Below are 13,208 nucleotides of genomic sequence, written 5' to 3' on the forward strand. Positions count from 1 at the left end.
TTTTTTTTTTTTTTTTTTGCGGGCCCTTGGGGGGTGGTTTGTTTTTTTTGTTTTTGGTTTGGGGGGGGGGGGGGGGGGGGGGGGGGGGGGGGGGGGGGGGGGGGGGGGGGGGGGGGGGGGGGTTTTTTTTGGGTTGGGGGGGGGGGGGGGGGGGGGGGGGGGGGGGGGGGGGGGGGGGGGGGGGGGGGGGGGGGGGGGGGGGGGGGGGGGGGGGGGGGGGGGGGGGGGGGGGGGGGGGGGGGGGGGGGGGGGGGGGGGGGGGGGGGGGGGGGGGGGGGGGGGGGGGGGGGGGGGGGGGGGGGGGGTGGTTTTTTTTGGGGGGGGGGGGTTTTTTTTTTTTTTTTTTTTTTTTTGGGGGAATATGTTATATATGTGCAAATTATAGTGGATATAAAAAGTCTACACATCCTTATTAAAATATCAGGTTTTTGAGATGTAAAAAAAAAAAAAATTACTTCAGAATTTTATATTCCTTTAACATAACATTGAAGGTTTACAATTCAATTTCAATTTCAAAAATTGAAATCTTTTGAGAACAGTAAAAATGTATGACTCATTTGCATAAGTGTGCATACCCTTAAACTAATACTTTGTAGAAGCATCTTTTGATTTTATGACAGCATTCAGTCTTCTGGGGTAGGAATCTATCAACATGCCACATCTTGCCTTGGGAATCTTTGCCCACTCTTTCATGACATGTTACATTGCAAGAAAATCTCCTGTGCACAGCTGTCTTCAGGTCACCCCACTAATTTTCAATTGAACTAAGGTCTGAGATCCGCCTGAGCCATTCCAAAACTTCGATCTTTTTCTGGTGAAGCCATTCTTTGTTGATTTGGAGGTATGCTTTGGGCTGCTGTTGTGTTAAAAGTTTAAATTCTTCAGCATTTTAGCAGATGCCTAGATGTTTTGTGCCCAAATTGACTAATATTTGGGAACTGTTCATGACTCCTTCCAACTTCGCCTTAAAGCCCCAATTCCAATGGAGAAAAGCAGCCCCAAATTATAACATTGCCACCACCATGCTTCACTGTTGGTATGATGTACGTTTGGTGATATGGAGTGTTGATTTCTATGCCAAACATACTTTTGGAATTAGTGCCAAAAAGTTCAAACTTGGTCTCATCAGACCATAATACATTTCCCCCCAGGTTTTTGTCAGACCTACAGTAGGTTTTTGCAAAATGTAGCCAGGCTTGGATGTTTTCCTTTGTAAGAACAAACTTTCATCTTGCCACCTTACCCTACAGCGCAGACATATGAGGAACATGAGAGATTGTTGTCTCACATAATATATAACTAGTACTTGCCAGAAATTCCTGTAGTTGCTGTAATGTTGCTGTAGGCCTCTTGATATAACCCTTTGATCAGTTTTTTTTCTTGTTTTTTTCATCAATTTTGGAGGGACATCCAGTTCTTGGTAATGTCATTGTTGTGCCATATTTTCTCTACTTGTTGATGACTGTCTTCATTGTGTTCCATGATATATCAAATGTGTTGGAAAATTTGTTGTACTCTTCTCCTGACTGATACTTTCCAACAGTGAGAGCCCTTTGATGATTTGTAAACTGTTTGCACACCATGGCTTTTGCTGTAAAATGCAACTAAGAGTAAATGTCAGAAAACATCCTCCTACAGCAGCTGAACTTTTATGGGTTTGATAAGAGTCTCTTTAATTGATGGCAGATGTATACTGGCTATTTACTATCAGTTTGAGTGTGATTGGTTAATTCTGAACACAGCCATGTTCCCGATTGTAAGAGGGTATGAACACTTATGCAACCACACTATTGTATGGTTTTTATTGTTGTTTACCCCCCTAAAAGATTCCAGTTTGTTTTTCAGTTGAATTATACAGCCTATATGTTACATTAAAGGTAGAAAAATTCTGAAGTGATTTATTTTGGTCTGATTTTTTTTTACATCTCAAAACCTTGCATTTTATAGACGTTTATATCCACTGTAGTTCTCAATACAAAGATGTAAATTGTATGACAGATTGAACTGAATTTTAGGTGCTTGGTGCAATTTTTAAACTTCATTAGAATAATATAACATGATCTAGCTGCTCTTTCAACTTTTTTTTTGCATAAATACTTTTCTATAATTTGCTAGGGTTTTTTGCAACTCCAAAATAGGTGGGGGAAAAAAGCCATACAGCCTTTATACAAATATGTGTACTGAAACAAAACCAACACAGGTCACTTCCTGTCTTTTGTTATAAAGAGAGAGAAAACAAAATATTTTGATTTTATTGATTTGTTGAGGCTATATTGAAATAAAGTAATGGATGTGCTCCAAATTATTTAGAAGTAGGGAATTAATTACATTGCATAAGACGCTGCATATGACCATCAGCAGCACATTTATAGGCAAAGAATGTTACAATTTTAAAGGTTTTAAACTTCTTCCTATTAGGGATTTTTTTTGTCTCTGAGTCATTATTGACACAACTGGGAACTACATGGACAAGACTTGCAAAGAACATTGAATAGGAACTTTTTCTAAATCCATACTGCATTACTTGGAAATCATTTCCATTTGATACAAATACAGATATGGTCTCTTTGTTACTTTGATTTATTGTTACTTTGAAGCATATCTACCTTTGTTGTAAACTTCTATATATTCAGATATAATCTAGCATTATTAAGATCTTGAGGTTTAGTAGACTACCTGGATCTGATAATATATAACCTAGAACAGCTTATTTTATCAGGACCTTAAATTCATGTTAAGACAAAAGATTCCTTATCAACCCCCCCCTCCCCAAAACCGGGATTTTAATGCTCACTTGATTAGATTTGTAGAAGGAAATTTTTATTTCCTTTACATGCATTTCTGCATTTCATAGCCTTTCTACAGATAGGCGGAACAGGTATTTACTTACTGCTACCAAAATTATTGGCAACTAGGAATATTAGTAGGGTATGAAAGTTCAGAGTGGTGATTGGTCACCTGTGCTTGATTGACAGGTTACAGGGAAAAACAAAAACCCATTTGTTCTGGATTAATGGAAGTGGAAAACAGAAAATCAGGTATCAGGTAAAATTCTTTTTAAAATATTTGGAGTTCTTTAGATGAGTTGCAAGCAGTCAAATATAGTACTTGTATTAAACTGAATAAACAACTAGTTCAGCTATGTACGTACCATCTCACTGCAGTTGGAAACATTGAGCAAAAGTAAATTATACAGAATACTATGGAGTTTTTCTTACCAGAAAGGAAAATTGCTATTAATATTTGAATTCTGGATAGAGTGTTCATTCAGGTATGCAAAAACAAAAACAGAAGTAGGCAACTGTTCTAAGCCTAAGACAACTCATCTTACTATGGCCAATTCACTCTGGAACAGCTTGTTGCAGCCAACTCACGATGAACAATTCCACGAAGGGTAACTGTTATCCACCATTGTTCCTTTGACATTATTTCCATTGACAAAAATGAAAATAATGTCAAAGAAACAAGAGTGGATAACATTTATCGCATTGCTATCTTATCGTGAGTTGGCCATTGGCGAGTTGTCCACAGCAAATTGGCTGTGGTGAGATGACTGTGGCGACATGGCCATAGCAAATTGTCCCATTCCAAATATTATTAATCAAGGATGGATCCCCCCTTTACAGCTTATTTTAATAATGAATTAAATAACCTGATTCTAAACATGTTTACTTTGAAATAAGTTTAGTGAGAAGTTAATTTGAGCCAGAAGTTAATTTGATGAGTCTTCTTTATAGTTAATTAATTTTCAGGTTTCTTAAACCATCAAGAAAATAATCAAATATAAATGTAGTTTCCTAATTCTGGGAACTTGATTTCATTTACAAATAAAAATGTATGATATATTGATTGTTTCTATTTAATAGGTTGGTTGTGTCACGTTTTGAAAATGGGATAGATTTCTGGTATTTAGTACTAATTTGTGTGCTGCTGTATTTCAGATTGAAGGACAAGGACACGGTGCTGTGTTTGATTGCAAGTGCTCTCCTGATGGCCAGCATTTTGCATGTACAGATTCCCATGGGCACCTCTTAATATTTGGATTTGGTTCCAGTAGCAAATATGATAAGGTATTGCATAAGAAACTGCTTAATTTATAATGTTTGCATAAGAGATACAAGCTAGTTTTAACCAAATTACTGTATGGATTTCCAGTATGAGTGAAAGTTACATTCAAATATTCCATTGCAAATTAAATCTTAATTTTTACTTTTATAATGAATGGCTCAGAAATATAATTTTGAAGTTTCATCTGCTAGCTCAAGATGTTGTTATATAATATTGAATAATAAATATTAGATTCAGTCTATTACAGGAATGCTTAGTCATTTCTTTTAGGGAAATTCTATATTCTTAGGCTGGATATGGGCAACTTAATGTCTTTCAAATGTTTGGGAATAAAATTCTAATTAATCTCAACCAACTTGGCTGAAGTCTAGGAATTTGGTAAACTGTAGTCCAAAAATATGGAAGTGCAGTGATTACCTACTCCAATTTCAGATTAGAACTATTCAGGTACATTTTAACCTTCTCTTTCATGATCTCAAATGAACTATGTCACCAGTGTCAAATTCACAGCGTCATGTTGCCATCATATGACGTTTTTCCCCCTTAGCGGAGTTGGGATGGGCATGGCCTACATGTGATGCATCTGGCGCAAAGGCACCAGTTTGACACCCCTGAACTATGTGAATTATTTTTTTTTCAATTTCCTCTGTAAATAGTAAAGCCCTAAATTCAGACACTTTTCACCCTACCCAAGTATTTACAATCAATCCTCTTTTCTGTTTCATTGATTGAACCACTCAAAGGCTCTTAAGTATGGAAAATATTTTTTTAAAATTTTTCTCTCTGATCTCCAAACGCTGGAATGTTACACCCAAAGTTTTTTCATCTCTTGCTCTACTTTTGGTTCATATTGAATATATTTTCTGCACTTTGGAGCAAATTTTAAGAACATTCCTATTACTTGGTTCCTCATATTTCTTCCCCCTCCTTTTCTCAAAATACTTCATTATTCCTTTTTCACCTGTTTTTGCGTATTCATCTTTTGAAAAGAAAATCATTGCATGCTCTGACCTGTCCAATTGTTCCAATATGAAAAAAGCTGCTTCAGCAATTTTTTGACAAGAAAGCAGAATGTATTATAATCCCCATAAAATAGTTTTATTATTTCATGAGGTTTATATTTCTAATTTGAAACAAAAGATAGTTTTAAGTGCTTTGTAGTGAGTCATTTAATCCCCACTTTGCTGTGAACAGAGATCTTAATCTGCTTAACTGATAGGGAAGATTCTTTGGTTATATCTAAATTCAGGAAAATGATTTCTCATATTCAATGTCAGAATATTGAAAAGGCAGTTCATGCCAATTAAAAAAAATAAATTATAATAGTCACCATATGACATGAAAATGTGTTTGCTTATATCCTGTTTATTATTTTTACAAATAACTCAGGGTGGTGAACATATCCACCATACCTTTCTCCTCCTAATTTCCCTACAACAACAACCTTATGAGGCTAATTGGGTTAAGAGTCTGTCATTGGCACAAAGTCACCCAGTTGGCTTTCATGGCTAAGGCAGAACTTGAACTCACAGTCTCCTGCTCTTTAACCTAGTGCCTTAACCACTAGACCAAACTGGCTAAGATAATATATTTTTTCTTTTCTGAGATTGCTTTAAAAATTATCCTGATTCAGAGCAAAATTAGGAAGTTTTTGGATCAGGTGAGAAGTTCTGAGATAGTCTTTCTTTTACAAAGATACAGCGAGTCGTCAACTTATAACCTTAATTTGGAGCGGAATTTTGGCTGCTAAGCAAAGGGATCATAAAGTGAGATGTCTCATGACTGCATTGCTTAGCAGTCAAAATTCCAGCATTCCTGGCTGCTGTCGTTAAACAAAATTATAGGTCTTTTAAGTGCCAGGAGTCCCAGGTAAGGAGCACAGGGGTTTCCAGATGGTGTGTGGTCTGTTTTTTGTCAGTGCTGCCATAATTTTGAATGCTAAGCGGTCATTAGTCAAGAACTGCCTTAGTGCCTTCAAACTATAAAGGAATTATTAATGATACTTTAGGACAGTTTCACAAATTAAAAAAAATACTATCACAAAAAATCTTCTCCATGCAGAAATAAGATGATTGGAAGAATCAGGTTCCAATTGTAAATCCAAACATCCTCTGAGCTCCAGTCTGACTGATACTCTGGATTCTCAGTTTCTCTAAAGGAGCAACAATATGTAAACTTGGAAATAAATCCCCAATTACAAAATCCTTTCAACTTAATTCCCAAAAAGACTCAAGAATTAATCAGGATCTCTCTTCTGCCCTCAGTTTATGAAGAAGAGTTGTCTGAATGAGTTATACACAGAAGATTTCAAAAATTTGTTATATAAAAAGATCAAGTCCTTGTAAATGAAATGTCATTTTACCCTATCTTGGAAACTGAACTTTTATTGATTTATTTTTAATGACATAGTTACCGTATTTTTCAGTATATAAGAAGCACCCCCCCCCAAAGTATGTGAAAATGTCTGTGCGTCTTATACCGTGAATGTTGCTGAAGCCCTGCCTACCCAGCAAACAGTCTGGTCAGCTTCAGCAGAGCTTGACTTAGCATGAGCAGCTAATTGTTGGTTGTGTCGGCCTCCTGGAATAACGTCGATCAACTGTTTCAGGCTGCAGGGATCGCCATTGCCTATCGCCACTTTCATGTGCCCCATTTTCAGCCTCCGGTGGCCCTTTTTCAGCCTGTTCCAATCCCCACTGCGTGGAATGGGCTGAAAATGGTGTGCATGGAGGACAAAAGTTGGATGCGGAGGCTGAAAATGGGGCACACAGGCAATAGGTGATAGTGATCCCTACAGCCTGAACCAGCTGATTGTCGGTATTCCAGGAGGCCAATCCAACCGACAATCAGCTGCTCATGCTAAATCAGGCTGTGCTGAAGCTGACTTTGCTGTTTGCTGGGAGGCAGAGGCAGATTTTTTTTTCTTGTTTTCCTCCCCAAAAGCTAGGTGTGTTTTATAGTTAGGGGCGTCTTATAGTCTGAAAAATATGGTAATTCAAAACATCTACATCTCTAAAAATAAAAATTTAGAAACTCCATTTTGCTCAAAAAGTTTGTAACAATAGAAAACAGCTTGGATTTCTTTTGTTGGCCTCCCTAATTCCCTAGGATAATGAATGTATTTGTAATAGCACTAACCAAAATTTAAAAACTTCTATTTGATTATCATTATTTGAATACACCAACTCTGAATTACTAGTAGGTGTAACATTACTTGTTACTGAGATCTATTATATCACTTATATCAATTCACCATATTTTTCTTGCTAGAAATACTTTTTTAATGTAAGTTTTTAAACATATAGATATATCATTATTCCATTATAAAATAAGATGCTAAAATAGATGTGAAAAGGAGCTCACTAGTAACAAATTTTGCTACTAACCAAGTCTATATCCTTATGGAGAATTAATAAGTATTTATGTATCCCTGTTCAGAAGCATTCTCATTGTCTTTGAGGAGCATGGCTCTCAAATACATAATTTCAGCTTTAAAAGTTCTTTTTATAAAAGAACTGTGCAATTAATTTAGCTGCTATACTATATATAATTAGCAGTTTTTTGAACTAATGGCAATCCATATTTAATCATTTGTTAAATCTTTTGTTAAATTTTTGAACTAATGGCAATCCATATTTAATCATTTGTTAAATCTTAGCTAGATTTGTTTTTTTTTTACAAAAGAAAGTTACTTAGAAAAGGTCACTTTAGCAATATGTAGCTATTTTGATGTTGATTCACAAATATACTTTGTCTTTCAATTACATATAGTCTATACTTCTAAAAATTTATTTTTATTTACAGATAGCAGATCAGATGTTCTTTCACAGTGATTATCGGCCTCTCATTCGTGATGCCAATAATTTTGTATTGGATGAGCAGACACAACAGGCACCCCATCTCATGCCACCTCCGTTTTTGGTTGATGTTGATGGTAATCCTCATCCATCAAGATTTCAGAGATTAGTTCCAGGACGTGAAAACTGTAGAGAAGAGCAGCTTATTCCTCAGATGGGGGTAACTTCCTCAGGTATGTACAACTTCTAACTTTGTATGATATCTTACTGTTTTCCAGGATTTTTGAGAGGTTTAGCATTCTTACCAGCTTCAGTTCCAAAAGCATAAGAATAAAGGTTTCTCCTGTCTAGTTGTATCTGATTCTAGGGAGTGGTGCTCATTTCAGCTTCTTAGCCGAAGGAGCCAGAGTTGTCTAAAGATACTTAGGTGGTTGTGTGGGCAGCGTGACTATGTACCAAGGTGCATGGAATGGTGTTACCTTCCCACCAAAGTGGTACCTATTTATCTACTTGCATTTGCATTCTTTTTGAACTGCTTGGTGGGCAGGATTTGAGGCAAGTAATGGGAGCTCACTCTGTCATACACATTTTCCAGCTGGCAGGCTCAGTGTCTTTAACTATTGAATCACCTTGTTCTTACTTCTGAGTTTATTCCTACATTTATTTTTCTTTTGCAAAAAAAGAAAAGAAATAAGAGGAATGGTGTCATAGGTGAAATTTGTTTGCTTGTCCCTCCAGTTAATTATCTGAAGATCAGTTAGTGATAATTTCCAATCTATTTTCCAGGCTTCTTTGCATTTCTAAATGGCTCATTGAAAAAAATGGCAAGTATTAATTTAGCAGTATTAAAGAGGAGGTTTGAGGCAATTGTGTTCATTTTCTCCAGTGTGTAAATAACAAGTACTTGATTCATTAACAATTGAAGAAATGAACATAGTAGTGGAAGGGTGAATTTGTGTCTAAAACTATTTTACACTTTTTTCACAATTTTCATTAGATCAGGACCTGCTGAATGATATAAATTAGCATATGTTTTTGGAAGATTAATTATTTTTGTTAAAATATATAAAGATAATGTGTACAATATTAATTTGCCCAATTGGTACTAATTTCTTAAAGATGGAAAAGGAATGTAATTTTATTTACAGGCTTACGTCCCATTTAGTAAGACAAGGTTTCATAGAACTTTGGTTTCAGACAAGGCCAACAGTATGTTTGAATGTAAGATATAAAGGATTAGAAATTACACATAATTTATTCATTTGTGATAATTCACAGGTTGAAGATCTGAACCTGTTACACATTATACTCCAAATTATATCAGAAACTCAGATCTAGTTTATTGTGTCTTTGTGAACTCAACTGAATGAGTCCAACATAGGAGAAAAAAAAGTCTATTTCCTGCTGATTGATATAGATGAGCATGTAGCAGAACAAGTTGCATTGTTTATATGATCTTAAGATACAAACTCAGATGTTGAAGCAGTGCTGTTAATTTTAGGGGGCATGAATGGAATTGATATGGATTGTGTAATTTTAAGTGAATTATAATAAAAAACATTCGTTCCAAACACATATCTTAAACAGTTGAACTCTCACAGACTTTATGAACTCTAATGGACTACATGCACTATAAATGTAAAAAATATATTTTAAATAATCCAAATTCTACTTTTAATAGGATTGAATCAAGTTTTGAGTCAACAAGTTAGTCCTTTGGATAGCATGATACAGAGACTTCAACAAGAACAAGATCAGCGTCGGTCTGGAGAAGCTGGACACAGTAATACAAATAGACTTGGCAGAGGTAAAAAAAAGGTCCTCATTTCATTAACTTTAATAATTTAATATAGTATTTTTCAACTTTGGCAATTTTAACATGTATAGACTTCAATTTCCAAATTCATGCTGCCTGGAAAATTCTGAAGTCCAGATATCTTAAAGTTGCCAAGGTTGAAAAACACTAATTTAATTTGATGTGATTTTATCACAGAAATAATATTTTAGCCTAATAATAATGGCATTTAAATCATTTTGCAATAATAAAATATGTTGCGTTTATTAAGACATTTGCTCACAAAAACAATGTACTTAGTAATAGTTTTAAATTTCCTCTTGGTTATGCAATACATTGTTTTAAAATGTTCATTTCTGTTTTGTTCTCTCTATGCTCAGTAAACTCTACCTCAGAAGTGCATTCACCACCAAATGTGGGATTAAGACGCAGTGGACAAATTGAAGGAGTTCGCCAGATGCATAGCAATGCCCCAAGAAGTGAAATAGCAACTGAACGGGATCTGGTAGCATGGAGTCGAAGGGTTGTGGTACCAGAATTATCAGCAGGAGTATCCAGGTAATAGATGAATCTAATGGCATTGTATTAAGTAAGCTTCCACTATGAAGAACAGTGATGATTTCTTTATGTTGGCGCAGCACAGCTGTCCAATTTTTCAGGCAGATTTCTTTCAGATCTGCCCATAATACTGAAAACTGTGTTGTCTGATTTCTTTTTCTCTGAGCTTAAATAGAGATGTGGTGGCTCAGTGGCTAAGACACTGAGCTTGTCGATCAGTAAGGTCCGCAGTTTAGCAGTTTGAATCCCTAGCGCCGCATAATGGAGTGAGCTCCTGTTACTTGTCCCAGCTTCTGCCAACCTAGCAGTTTAAAAGCATGTAAAAATGCAAGTAGAAAAATAGGGACCACTTTGGTGGGAAGGTAACAGCATTCTGTGTGCCTTTAACATTTAGCCATGTTGGCCACATGACCACGGAGACGTCTTCGGACAGTGCTGGCTCTTCGGCTTTGCAATGGAGAAGAGCACCGCCCTCAGATCTGGAAATGACTAGCACATATGTGCGAGGGGAACCTTTACCTTAAGCATTCTATTTAACAAGCACAAAATTAATACGAGATTTCATGGTGTGCTTTATGCTTCGTTTCATAGAACAAGTTATAACAAATATATTCATTTAAGAGCAATTGCTACAAATATATTTTTCTTTTCAGTTTGGTGTGAGGATATTTCCTGGTATAACTTAATAACTTCATTTGCTCATGAAGGCAAGAATCATATGGCCCACATTTTGTTTCTACCCTTCTTCATTATTTGTCCAGAATAGATTTTGAGTATTTGAATCGTTTCTTGTAACTAGTTCTGTTCTCTTTTCCTGATTATATTTTCTATCAGCTTTTAACTTATCTTTACTCCTTTTTTTTTTTTTTTAAATCTCCTTAGCTCCATCTCTTCCTTGGTTTAGAGTCTAGAGGAAACTGATCCATGCAAATCCGTATCATGTCCTTTACGCTATTGGTATTTCTAACTAAAAGTTGATACTTAACTAATTTTTTTTTGATAATGACAGATTTCTGAAATATTTGTTTTAAATCATATATAACCTTACCCTCAAGGTTTTGATGGCAAATGTCAGGTCCGTCTACACTAAAACTATAATCATTCATGATCTCATGAGCAAGTATAACCAAAATTTGATTGGGGAAGGGGCAATATTGGCCAGTCTGAATCTGCCCAGGATTTCTTGGCTTGATTATACATGTTTCTGGTTATTTTTATTGTTTTGTAAAAAACTCTTATTTTAATTGTTAGCCACCCAGACTCATATATATGAGATCGGCAGTTGATATGTTCATTAAATAAAGTTACACGTTAGACTTTGTTTTTGATTTGGTGCAGTTATGCAAAAAATGGGTATGATACAGAAAGTGTTTGTTTCTTGTAGTGAGGTCATTTTGGATTGACTGAAGTGCAAGATCTCTGCAGGGGAAAGGGACTAATTTAGTTGGTTCACCCCACTTGCCCGATGGATTCTAGATCAGTGGCCCCCAACCTTTTTTGAACCAGGGACCGGTTTCACAATTATTTATTCTTCCACGGACCGGTACCTGAGTAACGTGAGACTCCACCGCCATCGGGATGGCTCTTCGTTCGAAGCGCCCCCCCTTTCGACAAAACTAAGGCGCGAGCACCCAAACGCCGCTTTCCAACTGAAAAACTGGAAGCACTTTCCAACCAAAAACCTGGAAGCGCTGTCGAAACAAGATGGTGGTGCCCAAGCTTTGCGGCCCGGTAAAAAATGATCCACGGACCAGTACCGGTCCGGGGACCGGTGATTGGGGACCCCTGATCTAGATGGATTCTGATAAGCTCTTAGGAATTTTCCCAGCAATTTAATAGGCAATTTGTTATTTGCTAGGTTAGCCACAAGAAATAACCTATTGTCTTGATGTGATTGTTCCTGAATAATTTCTTACTGTTTGCTGATGCTGGATGACTCCTTGGAACTCCAGGAGAAGAACTAAAGTGCTGGTGGAGAAATGCAAAAAGTAGATTTGAGTGAGCATGGGCGTGAGCCAAGATTAGGCTTCTGATGAGATTGTAAGAGAAGTGGTGCATTCATACTTTTACTCTTATTACATCAGCTGGCTTCTGAAGTAGTTATTTTCAGGGCTACCAGCTTCTTTTTATCAAGAAATGAGCAACTAGATTTCATGCCACTTTACACTGCATTTTTCATATTTTTGAGGTTGCTTGACTTTTCTTTCTTATGGATAAAGAGGGCTGTTTTTCCTGATGGTTGGTGCAAGAATGGCAGTACCCCTTTGAAGGAGGTGACACCATTGGACTTGAGAGTGGTACATATTTCATCAAAAGACCCTCCCTGGAGCTAGCCATATTTGACAACTTTCAGTCTCCAGTCTTCCTTATATAGGAAAAATTATTGAGATGGTGTCAGAGTAAAAGTGGTGAACTGTCTGGACTAACTTTCACTTGGGGTTCTAGACTAGGCCCAAGATGGAAACTTTACCAACTGTGGTGGTTGTATCTGAATTAATATACTGCACACTCCTTCTGGTTCTACTGAATCTGGCCTTTGATACCATTATTCATGGTTTCCTTTTGGATCACCTGCAAGAGCTGGATTTAGAGGCACTCTTCTACAATGGTTCTTCTCCTTATTTATTTGATAGTTCTAGTTGGTGGTTATAAGGGAAGAGAGGCTGAGTTATTGACTATTGGGTGCTGTAGGACTCAGTTCTTTCTCCCTTATTGTTTAATATCTACAGTCTGTTGCTGATATAATGGGATTGTTGTATAATTGTTAATTTTAATATTGGTTTTGTTAAGTTACACTATAAATGCTTCCATGTTGGTAGTTTCATTTTTAATAGGTCAGTTCTCTAGGCTAACAGGAAGGGCACTTTGAGAATAAGATTAGTTCATCTTAGGACTCCAATATTGTATTTTGTGCTACTTAGTTTTATAGGTAGAATTCACAACCACGTTACTTAGGGTTAATAGGTACAGGTTTTTATATTTAGAGGGAA

General features: G+C 36.6%; 1 protein-coding gene across 4 annotated transcripts in view; it reads left to right on the top strand.

Annotated features, from left to right (window-relative positions):
• The window catches only part of PHIP (PHIP subunit of CUL4-Ring ligase complex), an 88,786-nt gene that overhangs the window by 39,029 nt on the left and 36,549 nt on the right, over positions 1-13,208 (top strand). For all 4 annotated transcript variants that reach the window (XM_026665185.2, XM_026665187.2, XM_087944379.1 and 1 more), the window contains exons 16-19: positions 3,942-4,070; positions 7,873-8,098; positions 9,547-9,672; positions 10,041-10,218. In XM_026665185.2, the coding sequence (XP_026520970.1) occupies positions 3,942-4,070; positions 7,873-8,098; positions 9,547-9,672; positions 10,041-10,218 (659 nt within the window). The remainder of the gene's footprint in view (positions 1-3,941; positions 4,071-7,872; positions 8,099-9,546; positions 9,673-10,040; positions 10,219-13,208) is intronic.

The sequence above is a fragment of the Notechis scutatus genome, chromosome 1 (genome assembly GCF_049901735.1).
Source record: "Notechis scutatus isolate UNSWTSFEM ecotype Mainland chromosome 1, rNotScu1.2, whole genome shotgun sequence".
In the NCBI taxonomy this organism is placed as follows: Eukaryota; Metazoa; Chordata; class Lepidosauria; order Squamata; family Elapidae; genus Notechis; species Notechis scutatus.